This window comes from Pleurodeles waltl, chromosome 10, assembly GCF_031143425.1.
Source record: "Pleurodeles waltl isolate 20211129_DDA chromosome 10, aPleWal1.hap1.20221129, whole genome shotgun sequence".
NCBI classification, from domain to species: domain Eukaryota; kingdom Metazoa; phylum Chordata; class Amphibia; order Caudata; family Salamandridae; genus Pleurodeles; species Pleurodeles waltl.
This window is the reverse complement of record NC_090449.1, coordinates 892,530,191-892,547,958: the sequence shown is the minus strand read 5'-3', so window position 1 is coordinate 892,547,958 and position 17,768 is coordinate 892,530,191. Positions and strand designations below refer to the sequence as shown.

At 48.5% G+C, this 17,768-nt stretch overlaps 1 protein-coding gene across 2 annotated transcripts in view; it reads left to right on the top strand.

Annotated features, from left to right (window-relative positions):
* The window catches only part of KRIT1 (KRIT1 ankyrin repeat containing), a 449,032-nt gene extending 432,043 nt beyond the window's left edge, over positions 1–16,989 (top strand). For both annotated transcript variants that reach the window (XM_069211631.1, XM_069211630.1), the window contains one exon: positions 16,275–16,989. In XM_069211631.1, the coding sequence (XP_069067732.1) occupies positions 16,275–16,364 (90 nt within the window). In that variant the 3' untranslated portion in view covers positions 16,365–16,989. The remainder of the gene's footprint in view (positions 1–16,274) is intronic.
* Positions 16,990–17,768: the final 779 nt, after the last annotated feature.

The following is a 17,768-nucleotide window of genomic DNA, read 5'->3' as shown; positions in this document are numbered from 1 at the left end:
CACCAAAACTTTACTTCTACTTTTGTGGTTGAACAGGCCCACCGTTCGTTGGGCCCCGCCTACTCCCAGTGCCTCACCAAGACAGAGTCTGGCCAGACTCAATTTCTGTGACTGGGATGTAGCACTTTGGCTTGCACAAGAACACAGCCCCTACAGTGGCAGGGATCTACGATCTCCATATTTCCAGACGTCACTATGGCGGTCCAGGAGGTCTAATGTATAAAAAACAGAGTACACAGTTCCAATATATATAAAAACGTTTTTTTTATATATATATCACTCAAAATATATGCAGGATGGACAGAGTCAGCAATATCAGGAGAGCCCTCAACCATCCATTAGGATGCCAAGTTTCATCACTGGGCAATCTCCTCGTCAGACCGGTGCTGCAATGTCTGGCGGACCACCCCAAAATCGGTGGTGGTACTCAACCGAAATTTAATGTTTAGCAGAGTGGGGTCTGAAATGGAAACTGACTGTGAAAAAGCAAAAGGAGAGGAAAGTGGATTAAAATTGGCTTTGAACCTCTAACATCACAATCTTAATAGATCAGAAGAAAGGTTCAAGTCAAGATTAAAAAAATATAGGGAGTGAGATACGGGGGATAATGTCCCACTAGTCTCCGTAAAAAGGAAAATAAAGTGTACCTAGTCCTAACGTATTCTGGTCAAAGAACCTGCAGGAGGTCTGCCACAAGTTTGTAGGCACCAAAGCTGCACTACAGGGCCTGCACTTATGATATGGAATGGTATACCAGGCTCGCCGTCGGGTCATGTGACCCAGAGACAGGCTGCAGGCTCCAAATGACTAAGGGAGGAAAATGCCAACATTCTAAAAGTGGCATTTTCAAAATTGAATTTTAAAATTGAACTTTACCATAAGTTAGAATTTTCCATTACAATTCCAAAGACACCAAACATGAATTAGCTACCTTTTCTCATGTGAATGTTACAGCTCATTAAATGTAAGAAAGAAACTACAATGTTATCCAGTGGGAGAAGTAGGCCTTACAATAGTGAAAACAAATGCAAGTGTTTTTCCCTATTAGAATGTGTAACACTAAAAAGTACATGTCCATATTTTTAAATAGACTGCGCCTTCTCCTCTGGGCTGTCCATGGCTTACATTAAGGGTGACTTACATGTATTAAAAAGGAAGCTTTCGGCCTGACAAAAGGTTTATTTTGCCAGGTCAAAATGCCAGTTTAAAACTGCACATACCGGCTGCAGAGGCAGGCTTGGGACATGCTTAAAGTGCTACTTAAGTGGGTGGCACAATCAGTGCTGCAGGCCTAGTAGTAACATTTAATTGCCTGATATAGACTTCTAGCTGCAAAATCCTTACCTTAGAATTATACCCAGGTGCCAAACTGGATCTGGAAGATCTTTCATGAGCAGTACTCCTACGTGCCGGTCGGTGGCAGTGTTTGGCTCCACATTCCATCGGAAGTGACTTTTGCAGTGCATACTTAGGCGCCACTCAGGCATGTTGACATCAGTTCTTTTCTTTCTGCTCCATCCAGTGCAGATCTGGAGAAGACCTACCCTTTCTCAATGTTTTGTCACACTCTTTTTGAGGTTTTCCTCCTGGAGTGACAGGAATGTCATCTAAAAAGGCTGGTTTCAAGCCCTGCGGTGCTTATCATTGACCCACATCTTGTATGCCTCAAGCGTGACCATGACCCCAAGGCCTGTTCAGACTGCTGCGCCGTGAAGGAGAGATCCCTCAAGCTCCTGGCGGCTCGACATTCAGTGCCACAACAATAGAGGCACCTGGTCGAGAGGGACATCCCACAGCTGTTGCGAAGTCCGAGATCTTCGTCACACTCCAAGTTGTCGGGCCACTTGGGTAGATCCCACCACAAGAAGAAGTCAAAGAGGCCTTCAACTTCTCCACATCCTTTGGCCGACAAGGCGACTGACTGTTGGCATTGGAGACCTGGCTCCGTAGTAGAGCCTGGGCCATCTCCGCGCCTCCCCCATTTTCCAAGAGCCGGAGTGACCTCTGCCCAACTTAAAGAATTCTCTGAGGCTATGTGCCTCATATTTGGGTGGCTAGGCCCAGAGGGGTGGGCAGGGGCCTGCTTCCTGGTTCTGCGCTGGTGGCTCCTACCCTGGCTCCAAGGATCCTGTGCTGGTTGTACCACCTCGACCTTCCCCAATGCCGGTCCTAATGTCGAAGCTCCTGGTTCCCACCGGCAGCACCTCCCCCATTCTGATCTCTGACTCCTACATGGAGCAAGAGGGGAATCGCCTGACTCCGTATCTTGCGCCATCTGGAGACCTGCCTTCCTAGAGGATTTGCTGGTCCCAGAAACATATCAGCACTATGAAGAACCTAACATGGATGGTGTGAAGAACTGGTTGAAGCCAGTAGGTTGGATACTTCTCCAGGCATTGAGGTCCATGAACACTGCATGCCTTTTGGGCTGCTACTCCCATGCGTTCTAGGACTAGGTTGTGCAGGTGCTGCCAGCGGACCCGGAGAAGACCCAGGCCATACTCTTAGGCTGTCGCTGACTGGAGGGAGGCAACAAGTTTACCATACATTGTGGACTAGGCACAACTGGAGGATCACTTAACTTAACCCTTCTCTGCCACAAACTCACAGCTCTCCTGGCCAAGGGAGCCATAGAGAGGGTGTTGATGTCAGAAGTGAGTTGTGGTTGGTATTCCCTCTAGTTTCTAGTGGCAAAAAAGGACAGGGGCCCTTGTCCTACCTAGATCTACACCCCCTCAATTACTTCATCAAGAGGGATAAGTTCAGAATTCTCATGCTAGCTCAGGTCTTGTCTGTCTTGGACTGAGGAGACTGGATGGTAGCGATGGACTTGCAGGACACATACTTCCACATTCCTATCCTGCTTGCCCACAGCCGTTATATGCGGTCCACGGTAGACCAAAAACATTTTCAGTTCACCATTCTCCCCTTTGGCCTTACCAGCACCACTCAGGTGTTCACCCAGGGGATGGTAGTAGTTGCAGCTCATCTGCGGAGATCCGGGGTACCAGTCTTCCCTTATCTCTACGACTGACTGTTTAAGGCTGACTCGCTCAAGGCTGTCTCTCCCACCTCCTGACTACAGCGGGCCACTTGCATTTGCTGAGGTTCACTATCAACAGGTCAGACTCACACCTGACTCCCTCTCAGATGCTCCATTTCATTGGAGTTGTTCTGGACATGGTGCAGTTTCTGGCCTATCCTCCTGAACAGTGGGTCCAGAATATTCAGGCTATGATACTGATTTTCCAGTCTCTATCCTGGGTTTCAGTGAGACAGACTGTGAGGCTGCTGAGACTCATGGCCTGCTGCATCCTGGTGTTGACCCATGCCCGGTGGCATATGTGGGCTCTGCAGTGGGACCTGAAGTTCGAATAGGCACAGCATCAGGGGAATTTCTCCGACATGAACTGCAAAAGATCTGCATTGGTGGCTAACAAACTGTGATTGGGTCGGAGGCAGAGCCCTCTCTCTTCCCCACCCAGATCTTACAGTATTGACAGATGTATCACTCCTGGGATGGGAAGCCATCTGAGAGAGGTAGAGATCAGAGGACTCTGGTCTCCGGCGGAATCCGGACTCCACATCAACCTGTTGGAGCTCCGGGCGATCTGATTGGCATTAAAGGCCTTTCTATCTTCCATCAAGGGAAGGCTAGTGCAGTTGTTCACGGACAACACCACCACTATATGGTACTGTAATAGTCTGGGTAAAGTGGGATCTTGGCCCCCTTATCAAGAGGACCTGCGTCTGAACATAGCTAGAACATCAGGGCATATCCATTGTGAATCACTCAGACATGCTTTTTGTCTTGAGTGGAGCTCAGGCATTCATTATGCCTTTTTACCAATACCACTCCTGCCCAGAGATCTCAAGAAGATCAAGAACAATGGGATGGGCCCAAATCATCCTAATGGCTGTGGATTGGGCACAGAGAGTCTGGTATCCCGAGCGCTTGAGCATGGCCATTGATCGTCCGATCAGGCTGCCCATTCGGGGAGATCTTCTGTCACAGCAGCAGGGAAGGGTCCTCAATGGTCCTCCACCCAAACCTGTCCAGTCTCTGCCTTCTTGCATGGAGATTGATCGGCGACAGTTGATAGCTTTTGACTTTCCTCCCGAAGTCTTTGATGTCACCTTGGCAGCCAGGCATCTCTCCACCAAGACAGTATATGCCTGCTGTTGGAAAACAATTGTGGCATGGTATGGAGAAAAACAAATTGATCACCTTTCTGTCCCCCTTTCTCAAGTTTTGCTTTTCATTTCTCTCTTGCCCAACAGCTGCTTGACCAGCCATCCCTCTTCAAGTCCCCTACTGCACATATGTTTCTAAAAGGTGTTCATCTTTTTCCTCCTTCGCCACATATCATGCCTCAGTGGGACCTTAATCTTGTTTTAACTTTTTTGATATGTGCTCCATTCGAGCCGCTCCATAACTGTCCCCTCAGGCTCCTTATGATCAAAACAACCTTTCTTGTGGCCATGACATCTGCCTAAAGAGTAAGTAATCATCAGGCTTTAACATCCAGGCCTCCATATCTTTCCATTCATCCTGAAAAACTGGTGCTTCACACAATAGCCTCCTTTCTCCTCAAAGTGCTAACTCCATTTCATGTAGGCTAGTTGATCACTTTTTCTACTTTTTACGCTCCTCCACATCCTTCTAAAGAAGAGGAGCAACGCCACCATCTCGAACCTAAAAGAGCATTGTCGTTCTACCTTGAACAAACAAAAGAGTTCCAGGTGGACGACCAACTCTTCAGTCCGTGCATAAGCAAACTATCTCCAAATGGGTCATACTCTGTATTAAAATCTGCTGCGCACTGGCCAAAAAACAACCCCCTGATGGCTTGCGAGCTCATTCCACCAGATCTAAAGCTATGACCACTGCAATAGCACACGGGGTTCCAGTTTTGGACATTTGCCAGGCAGCAACATGGGCCTTCTTGCACACATTCACAAAGCACTACTGCCTGACCACTCAGGTATGTCATGATGGGCACTTCGCCCATTCAGTCCTGCAGGGCTTTCTCATCTGAAATTGGTCTGCAGACACAGCTCCGGGAATACTATTGCCTGGGCATCTATTCTAAGGTAAGGAATCAGGTGCTTGTAGTCTATATGATGAACAAATTACTTACCTCTGTTAAAACCTTATCTGAGAGAGACTATATTTAGCGGCAGATTCCTCACCAACCCACCCATCCTCCCTGCACTGCAAATGGATTTCTAAGACCTGTTTTTTTCCTTTCAGGGCCCTGGTTTTCTACACCAGTGTTCCGTGTTCTTCATGGCTCCGTGCTTCTGGCGTGGAAAGTCGTGAAAAGAAACTGACGTCAGTGCGCCTTGGTGGCACCTATGTAGGCACTGCGAACGTCATTTCTAGCCTGTATGTTGCCATTCAGAGCTGAACAATGCCACCTACCGGCGCACAGCAATGCTGCTCATGAAAAATCTTCCAGATCCAGTCTAACGCTTGGGGAATAATTCTGAGGTAAGGAATCTCCAGCTAGATACAGTGTCTACCAGATAAAAGTGTTACCGAAGGTAAGTAACTTGTTCTACAGGCCCTGGAAACAGGTAGTGCCACTCTACTAGGGATTTACAAGTATATTAAATATGCCAATTCAGTATAAGCCAATTCTACCATGTTTTAGAGAGAGAGAGAGCGCACAAACACGTTAGCATGCTACCACATGGGCACCTTAATACTGGTAGAGGACTTGACCAAGTACCCAAGAGGACATTGGTGAGGGCTTCATTGAAGGGCAAAAGGGGCTCAAATGTGGAAGCTCCTTGCTGAAGCACCTCCGTCAGGAGATTTGACCTGACCTGTACAGTAGGCAGCTTAAGGCCAAGGACCTCAGCCACCATACTGACCACCACAGCATAAGTCACTCCCTCCGCCATAGTCATGGTAGGAGGAGACAGCATGCCAGTGTCTGGAAAGTGTCCAATCCACTGGCCTCGCCCAGTTCATCTGCCCAGTCCAAAGAAGGGTCATCCTGGTATTCATAAGAGTCCAGGGACTCTTCCAATCCTTCCCCGAATTCGTACCCATAAGGAAAAGGGTCCAAATCCGACCTAGGGTGAGTAGGTCCCATTGAATGCGAATCGGCGTCGACTTTACGGGAGCTCTGGGCATGGGCGCCAAGGCATGCTGGACACACACAGTGCTGCAGTTACTTCTCACGTAGGGGACAGGGATGTATCTGATTACCTGGTTCTACAAAACATTGAATATGATGGTTAGGAACTCACTGGCTGCCCTTAAAGCGAAATGGGACACAATGCTATGTTGAGAAATCACTGACTCCGAATGGGTTGGAACCCTGGCGTACCCACAGAAAGTGTCCCGAAATTACATCCAGTTCAACCACACGCCCATGATTTATCAGACCCCACACGGAATCACAGACTTACATGGAGTTGAGCCTTGGAAATACCACCAGTGTGCTCACCTGGACACAGACTATGCCAATATGACGTGGGTATGTGCTCGACTCCAGATGTATTGGGGCACAGTTCTGACACGGTTGTCGGCAACTCTGAATCTCAATCTGGCGAACACCATAGAGGTGTGCATACTGGGAGTGTTCCCCAGCCCAAACCCAAAGAATGTCAAAAACAGGTTCCTGGACGTGTCCATGATACTGGCTAAAAGATGCATTGCAGTGGCATGGAAGTTCAGTGAAGGGCCTTGTCGGGAGCTGGCCTGGTGTGTAGTGAGCACCTATGGTGTTATCACCTTATACCAGGTCAAGGTATCCCCTATTAGTGAAGTGTAGGCGGTGCCTAGGAATCCAGGGCTCTCTAGAGATAGCTGTGGATGAGCAGCTAATACTTATCTAGGAGACATGCAAAGCTTATGAAATAGCACTACAGTCACGTAGCACTTACACACATGAAAGAACCACACAATGTTACAAAAATAAAGGTACTTTATTTTAGTAACACAAATACTAAAATATTGTATAGGCAATACCCCAACTGGAGGCAAGTAAATACACTATTATATAAACATTAGCAATCAGTAAATAGCATAGAAGGGAGTAGTCACTGGTAAAAGCAATAGCAAATAGTGAGGGCCCTAGGGGAGGGCCAAACCATATACTAAAAAAGTGGAATGTGAAAGGCAGTCACCCCCCCCCCCCCAAAGGAAGTGGAATCAGTAGAGGGGAGCTGGAGGAACTAGGAACCCCAAAAGGTGATTACCAGAGTGACCCCCAGCGACCAGGAGAGCAGAGGTAAGTACCTGGTTTTCCCCAAAACCAACAGGAGGACTTTGAAAAAGGATTGCGCAAGACCCAGACAAGGCTGGAAGAACCCAAAGGTGGATTCTGACGGAGGAGGGCCTGCAAAGGAATGGGACCAAGTCCAGTTCATGATGGAGTGTCCTTGTTGTGACAGGAGCCACTACCCACCCATCCATGGATGCAGAACCAGGTCGACGGTGGACGAAGAAGGTCAGCAGTGCAGGACAGGAACCAAAGAGGAGTCCTAGAAGTGATGCAAGTGATGTCCTATATCGGCAGTCGAGATGCAGTCGGTTAGTGGTACTGGAAAACCACCAACAAGCCTTGGCAAATGGAAGAGACGCAGAAGAAGGATTGAAGAGGATCAGCAAGGTCCAGGGGACTCGACCCAAGGAAAGGAGTCCGGGTGACCCTCAGCAGCTGAGAGAATCACAAGAAGGAGGCAGCCCCCACAGGCAACCGACTGGCAGCAGGCACAGGAGTCGCAGTGAAGCCCACGCAGCACACCTGAAGAGGAGTCCCACGTTGCTGGAGCGGCAGGCAGGAGACAGTGCTTTGCAGGATGGAGTGCTGGGCACCAGGGCTACACAGAGCCTGAAGATCCCTTGAAGAAGGAACAAACAAGCCTTGGTAGCTGCAAGAGTTGCGGTGCACAGGAGAGGCAAGGACTTACCGTCTTCCAAGTTGGACAGCTGGTAGAGAGGACCAAGGGGACCACCCGAGACCACCACCTGTGATGTAGGATCCACGCAGCTCCGGAGGAGAGAAGATCCACGCAGCCGGTCGGCTGCAGGCGAGGGACTCCTTCACTCCATAGGAGATTCCTTCTTACTTGTGCAGGCTGAAGACGCACCCTCAGAGGATGCGCCGCCAGGGAAATGTTGCAGTTGCTGGAAGGAGCTGGAGAAACAATGTTGCAGAGCAGAGTTGTCCTTGGAGTTGCAATTTGTTGGTTCCTGGAGGGTCCAGTTGCACTCCCAGTGGCCAGAAGATGAAGCAAACGATGCAGAGGAGTCCTGCTAGAATCTTGCATGTCGAATCTGATGACCCATCCAAGAGGGAGACCCTAAATAGTCCAGGAAGGGGGAGTGGTCACCTAGCAGGGTGAACACCTATCAGGAGGGGGCTGTAACGTCTCCTACCTGACCTGGCCACTCAGATGCTCCCAGGGGGCCTCTGCCCACCTTGGATTCAAGATGGCAGAATCAAGTGGCCACCTAGAGGAACTCTGGGCACCACCCCTTGGGTGGTGATGGACAGGGGAGTGGTCACTCCCCTTTCCATTGTCCAATTTCACGCCAGAGCAGGGACCCGGGGCTCCCGGACTGGGAAAAACGGTTTATGCAAGGAGGGCACCAAAAGTGCCCTTTAAAGCATACCAGTGGCTTGGGGAGGCTACCCCTTCCCAGCCATGTAACACCTATTTCCAAGGGAGAGGGTGTTACCTTCCTCTCCCACAGGAAATCCTTTGTTATGCCTTCCTCTGCCTGAGCTGGTCAAGCAGCAGGATGGCAGAAACCTGTCTGAGGGCTGGCAGCAGTGCAGGCTGCCTGGAAAAAACACAGAAGACTAGTAGGAGCAATGCTGGGGGTCCTCCGAGGAGCCCCCAGAGTGCATGGAATCATACAACCAATACTGGCAACAGTATTGGGTTAGGATTCTGATACCAAACATGCCCTGGTTCAGAGTTACCATTATGTAGCTGGGCACAGGTAGTGACTTGTGTCTAGTACACGAAAAAATGGCTTCCCTGCACTTGCGAAGTCCAGTGTAATGGAGCTGGAGTTTGTAGGGGCACCTCTGCTCATGCATGGGTGCCCTCACACACAGGTACCTGCACCCTGCCCTCTGGGCTAGGAGGACCTGCCATAGGGGTGACTTACAGTGACCTGTAGTGAAAGGCTGCATGCACCTTTTCACACAGGCTGCAACGGGAGGCCTGCAGACACATGTTGCATGGGCTCCCATGGGTGACACAATACATGCTGCAGCCCACGGTGAACCCCTGGTGCCCCAAAGACCCGGGTACCTAAGTACCATATACTAGGGACTTATATGGGGGTGCACCAGAATGCCAATTCTGGGGTGTGTAAAGTCCTAAGCAACCCAATTTAGAGGGGGAGAGCACAGCCCCTGGGGACCTGGTTAGCAGGATCCCAGTGAACACAGTCAAAACGCACTGACAGCAGGCAAAAAGTGGTGGTAACCATGCCTAAAAGAGAGTACTTTCTTACAGGCCTAGTGTGGAAACCTGGATCAGGGATGTCACTACTTGGGCCCGAGTGGAAAAAAGCACTGCAAATGGGGGAAGCCCAAGGGCTGCACAGGAGACCGATAAATACACTCCGATCAACGGTGGTGGACAAATGGATATGCCCTTCAGGTATTGAGATCCTGTCCGGTTGCTCCCGGGGGGACAGTGAACAGAGTAGGGAACAGAGGAGAGCAGCTGGGTAGCCCTGGGCAGGGTTGGTGATTGGTTCCCCTCCTCACAAAGGGCCCACGGTATATGATGACGCTTTGGCCTGCTTCCGCCCCATGGGATTCAGACAGGAGGTACCCGGACAGTTGAGTGGTCGTCCCTTCCAGCATTTCTTCCTTTCCCCTCTGTGGCATCTGTACCTGGCCCCTCCACACACACACACACACACACACACTCCTTTCAGAGTCATCCTATCCCCTGAGACAGCAGTTTGCCCATTTCGGAGTTGGTTTGGTGTTCAAGATGGGGCTTATTCTACATAGGCAGATTAGACCACTGACCAAGCGAGATCACGATCCTCCAATAGAGGACTCAGAATAACATGACAGCCAGGAAATGCCATTGAGTAGGGTCAGGGGGCACGGGCTTCACCACCGCTGGTGCTATACACTCCCAAGGCACCCGAAGGGCATGGGACGGGCTGGGGGTCCCGAGGTATACCTGGCCTCCTGGTCCTGCCACTGGTTCTCTTGCTCACAGGCAAATAATAGTCACAAATACTGGATGTTGTTTATCGGTTCCTACTACAGACAGAGATAATTTACGTTCCTGTTCCACTGGAGGTCCAAGACCTCCAGTGGGGTACTTGTGGACAACCCGCTCTACATTTCATGGTCAAACTGGTTCACATTTAAGGGTGCAAGATGATGTTGGACATGCATGTTAAATTGCACTGTTGCATTATTATGTACACAGAGATACGTCATGTATGCAAAAATTTCAATAAAAACATATTTAAAAAAAGGCTCTTTGAGTGCGATCCCCGAAGCTCTTGGTCACCCAACGCCAGTCAACTCAGCGACGCACCAGGTCCCAGTCGCGTAGGTCCCAAGCACGCTTGTGGAGCCTTTGCTGGTGCTCATCATCGCACTGGAAGTCATTGTCTAATAAGTTGCATAAGAAATCTAAGAAGTCGAAAGCTCTTTCACTTTGCCATGCAGGTCCAATTATTCGTACGAGTTACAGCAACAACTTCACAGATCTAGGTCATTTTCCTACATGTCAGCCATGAAGCCTGAGTCTTGGTCCTCTCCGCGTCTCCCTGGCTTTCCCGGAGCTGGATCAACTCCCACCTAGCTAAAGGAGTTTTATGAGGCCATGCACCTCATTTTTGGTCGGGCCGACCCACGGGTTCGGCAGGTGCCCTCAATGGATTCCCACTGGCAGGTTGCCTATGCTCTTGTAGAGCCCTTTGGATCTGTTCCTGCATCAGATTTGGTCACCAACCCACACCTTCCCCAGAGCCTGTTGCAGTGGCGTCGCCGATGCCCCACATGGCACCGACCCTATCACCATACCCAACTCCAAAATGGAGTCAGACCAGCATTGACAAACGTCAACTCCAGCCCTGACCAGAATGTGGCCTGATGAGTCACTGGCAGTGCCTACTTTTTTAAATAAACCCTGTAGGGAGTATGATTGAGGAGGGTACGGGGATCATTATAGTTATTGCAACCATATGGAAGAGCTTTAGGATAACTGGTATGGCGGATGCCTGTGGTTTGAACACCTCCCCAGACACTGGCTTAGTCTCTCCTCCTAATGTGGCTATGGAGGAAGGGGCTTCATTAGCCATGGTAGGGAGGAGAGCACCTGAAGTCCTAGACCTTATGCTGCACTCTGTGGCAGTCAAGATGAACGTCTTGACAGAGGTGCTTCAACCGGAAGTTGGCCCCACAGAACCTCTCTTCTTTTTTAATGAAGCCATCATAGATGTCCTGCTCCAGGCATGGGCCAAGCCCTGCACAGGGGCTCCTGTGCAAAGGATGATTGCGGTCTGCCATTGCCTTGCCCCTGGGGACCCAGCTTTCCTCACACAGCAACCCACCCTGGAGAGTCTGGTTGTCCAGGCCTCCACTTCCAAAGTCAACTCTTGTGCGTTCCCTACCACACCACGGAATAGGGACTCCAATCCCAAGAGAACATTCTCTTCTGCCAACTTTGCATTGTAGTCTGAGAACACTGCATACCTCTTAGGCTGGTATTCCCACAGAGTTTGGGATTTGGTTTGTGCAACAGCTGCCCATGGTCTCAGAGGAGGCCCAAGCCATTGTGATCCAGGCTGTTGCCGATGGCAGTGACACAGCAAAGTTTATCAGATGCTGTGGACTGGATATACGACCAACTCACTATGCAGAGTGATCGGTTCATTAGTGGTATGCCAGCAGGTTGAGGTCGGTGACCTTCTGCCAGGAAGCTCTGTGCTTCTGCACATGTTTGGAACGTCAGGAAATTTTCCTGCTCATACAACATGTTAGACCTGGCAGCTTTTTGGTGTGTCTCCCCTGTCTTTTTGCCTTCTGACCTCCTGGTCTAGGACTCTGTTTTTGCTGGTTTATTGTCTCTGCGCACTTTACCACTGCTAATCAGTGCTAAAGTACAAGTGCTCTCCATATAAATTGTACTGTGGATTGGTTTATGCATAATTGGCATATTTGATTTACTGGTAAGTCCCTAGTAACGTGTGCTAGAGGTGCCCAGGGCCTGTAAATCAAATGCTACTAGTGGGCCTGCATCACTGGTTGTGCCATCCACATAAGTAGCTCTGTAATCATGTCTCAGACCTGCCACGGCAGTGTCTGTGTGTGCAGTTTTGACTGTAACTTCGACTTGGCAAGTGTACCCACTTGCCAGGCCTAAACCTTCCCTTTTCTTACATTTAAGGCACCCCTAAGGTAGGCCCTAGGTAGCCCAAAGGGCAGGGTGCAGTGTATGGTTAAGGTAAGACATATAGTAATCTGTTTTATATGTCCTGACAGTGAAATATTGCTAAATTCATTTTTCACTGTTGCAAGGCCTGTCCCTCTCATAGGTTAACATGGGGGCGACCTTTAAATCGGATTAAAGTGTAGATTCCCTTTGGGAGTGGATGGACATGTGGAGTTTGGGGTCTCTGAGCTCACAATTTAAAAATACATCTTTTAGTAAAGTTGATTTTAAGATTGTGCGTTTGAAAATGCCACTTTTAGAAAGAAGGCATTTTCTTGCTTAATCCATTCTGTGACTCTGCCTGTTTCTGGATTCCCTGTCGGGGTCAGTTTGACAGTTGGGCTGTTCACACCTCTCCTCTAGACAGTGACACAAACGGAGCTGGTGTGTAGCCTGCATATCTTGAGTAGCCATCTGTGCTGGAGGGGAGGGGAGGAGTGGTCACTCAGACCTGAAAGGACTGTGCCTGCCCTCACACAATGCTGTCTCCGCCCCCCTGGTGAGTGTCTGGGGCCTGGCCTGAACAAGGAAGGATCTTGCAAACACTTGAGACTTTGCTTTGAAGTTTGCCAACTTCAAAGGCAGAACTGGGTATAAGAAGAAGACCAAAAACCCCAGATTTTTAGAATCTTTCGGGAATCAAGAGGAACCTCTGCCCAGGAGAAGAGCTGAAGGAAGAGTACTGTCCCTTTGCTGTGTTGCTTTGCTGGGCTTGCCTGCAGTTGCTGCTTCTGCCTGAAAAGAGTGCAAAGGGTGAACTTTGCTGTGTGTCCTGCTTGAGAAAATTCTCCAAGGGCTTGGAGTAGAGCTTGCCTCCTGTTGGAAGTCTCAGGGACACCAAAGACTTCAGTTTACTCGACCTGCAGCACTGGGAACTGTGTGTTTTGTGCTGTCCAAGAGGAGAAACCACCACGATGCCGCCAACGACGCCGCTGGCCTGCACCGTGACCTGCCGATGCCGCACGGATTTGCATTGCCCCACTTCGCACCGTGACCCTGTTCTCACTGACACCGTCATCGGACGACTTCACCAAGCCGCTGGCCCCGCACTCCGGCATCACCTGCTCACACCGCAGCCTGGGCATCCCCAACGACGTTGCTCCTGCTGACACCGGCGCCGCTGCCTGCACCGTGGCCTGTAGACACCGCTCGTGATGAGCACGAGCACCGTCCCGTCCCGCGCTGCAGCACCGGTCCATCGACGCCAGCATCATTGGCTCCAGTGTCGTCACCAGGCATCCTTGCCTGCACCGTGGCCTGTGAACACCGCTCGTGAGGGTCACGAAGCACCGTCCCGCACCGCTGGCTTGGGCCTACAGACGACAGCGCTTCCGCAACAACGACACCGCTCCCGGCACCGTGACCTGTGGACACCGCACATTGCACCGCCCCGCTTCACAGCGCAGCCCTGGTCTCACCGACGCCGCTGGACGCCGTTACCTGCACCGTGACCTGTGGGCACGCGCGTTGCATCGTCCCGCTTCACACCGCAGGCCCAACGGCATCCCCGCCAGCGCACCTAATTTCATCAGCCCGGAGTTCGATCCCCGAGGTGCGTGACTTCAAGGGCCCGACGACTCCTGCACAGACTCCGGAACCGATGCCAGCGACGCCGCTCTCCGGAGCTCACCGCAAGGATCACGACGCCCTGCGAATCCAAGGTACTGTTTGTGGGTCTTACCGACACCACAGCTGGCCTGCGACACCGAGGCCAGCCTGAACTTTTGGTTTTGTTGTTCACGACACTGTGATAGCCCCAGGTGGAGTTATCGACTTCAAGGAACTGTATTGTTAAGTACATCTTGCAGCATTCATATTTTTATTACTGTATGTTGGATTTTTTTATCGTATTTGGTCTTGTTTTATATAGATAAATATTGGCTATTTTTCTAAAACTGGTGTGGTGTCCTTTTGTAATGTTTTAACTTATTACTGTGTGTTATGTGCAAATGCTTTACACATTGCTTCTGAGATAAGCCTGACTGCTCGTGCCAACCTACCAAGGGGGTGAGCAGGGGTTATCTGAGCGGGTATCTCCCTTATCCTGACTAGAGTGAGGGTCCCTACTTGGACAGGGTGCAAACAACTGCCAACTAGAGACCCCATTTCTAACACAACATCTGGCAGGCCCTCTGAGCACCACAGCGGACACACTCAGCCGTCGATGCCTCAAGGATCACAAATGGTGTTGCCATCCAGGGGTGGTGCAAGGTCTCTTCTATGACTAGGGAGAACCTTGGTTAGATCTATTAGTCACTGCCAAGATGCACAATGACTTGACTGAGTAAAAACTCAGTATTTGTGCACCCTTGAGTTTCCAAGGTACCTCTTGCTAAAATATGCATTTCATTTCGAGTGGAATCCAGGCCTCCTTTACGTTGTACTGCTGATACCACTCCTGCCCAGAGTTCTTAATAAGATCAAGAACAACCAGGCCCAAGTCATTCTTGTGGCTCTGGATAGGCTACTGCGAGTATGGTATCCCGAATTCCTAAACCTAAGTATCGGTCTTCCGATCAGGCTGCCCCTTTGGGATTCTTTCCTCTAGAGCAATAGCGCAGGGTCCTGCACCTAAACTTGTGCATGTTCTGCTATCATGCATACCTTCAGATTAAGCAGTCGCAGCTGACAGTCTTTGACCTCCCTCAATAAGTCTGTGAAGCTATTCTGGCAGCCAGGCAGCACTCAACTAAGACGGTACACTATTTGTAGCCTGGTGCACTGCTAAATATGTTGATCCCTTCTCTGCACCTTCGTCTGGGGTTTTGTTGTTTGTTTGATAGTTAGCCCAGCAAGGCTTTGCTTTGGCCACAGTTAAAGGGTATTATTCAGCCATATTGTCTTTTTTTGCACTTGCAGACTCAGCCCTTCCAGTTCATGTCACAGTTAGGACCTGTTTCCTAAAGACTCCAACAGGTTTCCTCACAAATGCTTCATTATGCATTGTGGGCCCCTAATTTGGTTCTGCACAGTTGCCATCTGCGTCTCTTGACCAGTAAAACAGTCTACTTAGTTGCCACTACATCAGCAAGGAGGGTTAGTGAACTTCAGGCACTCTCTGTACATCCTCCATACACCACTTTCTTCTTAGACAAATTGGTTCTACACACCCCTGCCTCATTTTTACCAAAGGTGAAGATGCCTTTCGACGTCTACCACAGCATCATGTTTCTCACCTTCTTTACTTCACCTCTTCCTTCTAAAGTGGAGTAGAGACAACATCGACTGGACACAAAAAGAGTGTTGTCATTCTACATTGATCACACTGAAGAACACTAGGTGGAAAATCAACTCTTCATTGGGTTCGCCATAGCAAAGAAAGGAAAACTTGTGCAGAAATGGGCCATCTCCAGATGGACTGTGCTCTGCATTATGATTTGCCATGCATTAGCCAAAAGGCAACTCCCTCAGAGCTTGCGGGCTCATTCCACCACCGCCAAGGTTGGAACATCTGTATTAGCTCACCGAGATCCCACCCTGGACATCTGTCAGGCTGCTGTGTGGGCATCTCTGCACACGCTTACCAAACACTACAGCCTCAGCATTCAGGTTTGTTACAACGGGCACTTTGCCCGTTTGATCCTCCTGGACTTCTTGATCTAATCTGTTTGCAGACTCTCCTCCGGGTAGGTACTGGTGTTTGAGGCTGTTTCTTTGGATGTTAGATGTGTGGACATATGGTGGGTGTATTGGTTTATGATGTTGGTTGTGGGTGTGATGGTATACGATGTTGGTTTTTTGTATGTTAGTGAGTGTATCGGCATATAGTGTTCTTTCTAAAAATTCTATGTACATATCAAATAAAATGTGTTTTTTTATACTTCTAGGCTGGTCTTGTTGTAAAACTATTGATGAAGCTAAGTGGCCAGATGACACCTAGTGACCGCAATGTGCCTGAAAGACATGGATACAATTAAACATTTGCAAGAGAAATGTCCAGTTTCATTTCAAACTTATGATGCCTTCTTTGCTATAACATTTTTACACTAAAAAATATTTGAACTTTGTGATGATGGTTTTATTTTGTACAGATATTGCATGGTTTTATTTAAGTAAAATGTGTATAATACCAGTTTAATATTTTTCTATTTAAAATATTTTTATATGAGCTACTGTAACTTTAAAATGTTTATAAAGCATACTGAAGTAAAAGCAAAAGGAGCATAGGATCCATATGTCCTGACCAAGATTGTATTAAAATGTACAGTTCATCATCAAATGATTTTAGTGCTTGTAGTCACCTCAGCACATTTCTTTACAAACATTATTTTAACTTGTAGTTTACCGCAGTTGCTCTTATACGTCTAACAATAAGTTATATTTAAAATTGCTTGTTTTTGTGTGGAAAATTATAACTACCAAAACACATTTCTTCAAATTGAATTTCAATAATTTCTATGTTTAACTTTTCTTACTATGTTCCTATTCGTTATTTAAACCAAAAATATCTTGTACAAAGGAATGTTTTTATTATGGTCGCTATTTTGGATTGGTCTTAGACTTTATATTTTCCTTAACAGAATAAATGAATACCATGCCAGCAAGAGTTGACGATTTGTAGTGTACTACTATATTTATACAATTGAAAAAGATGTAACTGCACGTGTTTTTGGTTATAAAGATTGATGCTTCTTTTATTGAACAGACACCTTGTTAATATTGAGTTTTGGAATCCTCATCATGCGACATAAGAGCTTCCTCAACTCGGACTTTTTACCCAATCTACGTATTCGTCGACACATTTGCTGTGGTTTATTCTCCTTAGTGCAGAAGATATGAGGAAATGGGAAAACCCAATCATGCACTCAAGTTTTGCAATAAGCTTTAACAAAGAGCACGTGATGGAGTATAACAACTCATCCTGGGCAGTTTTGTTTGGAAGCCCATAGCAAGATGATACCTAGCCAGTTTACTCCTGCACTAGCCCCACTTAAAACGGCACCCATCGTGGCCAAATAAGATAGTGTTTGTCACTAAAGGACAGTCCAGGAAATATATTCCAAATAGCTGTTCCTACAGCAGAAAATAAAGAATACTAATACATGATTGTGGCACTGGTGCAGAACTCGTGGAGCCCATTACACTTTGTGGGAACTCCCACTTTGTTCATACAAGGTCTGTGCAGAGCATACGGCAATCCATGGGACCACTGCAACCTTCCTGCTATGTCAGTGGCTGTCTCTCACACAGATGAAGTTTTGCTCTCGGAAGTTTAGACTTACCAGATATATCTACCAGCTTGCCCTCTGCAATAGCTATCCACTCGAAGCTTTGGGATTGTAGGAATGGTCCACAAACGTCGATATATTCCTTATAGTTCT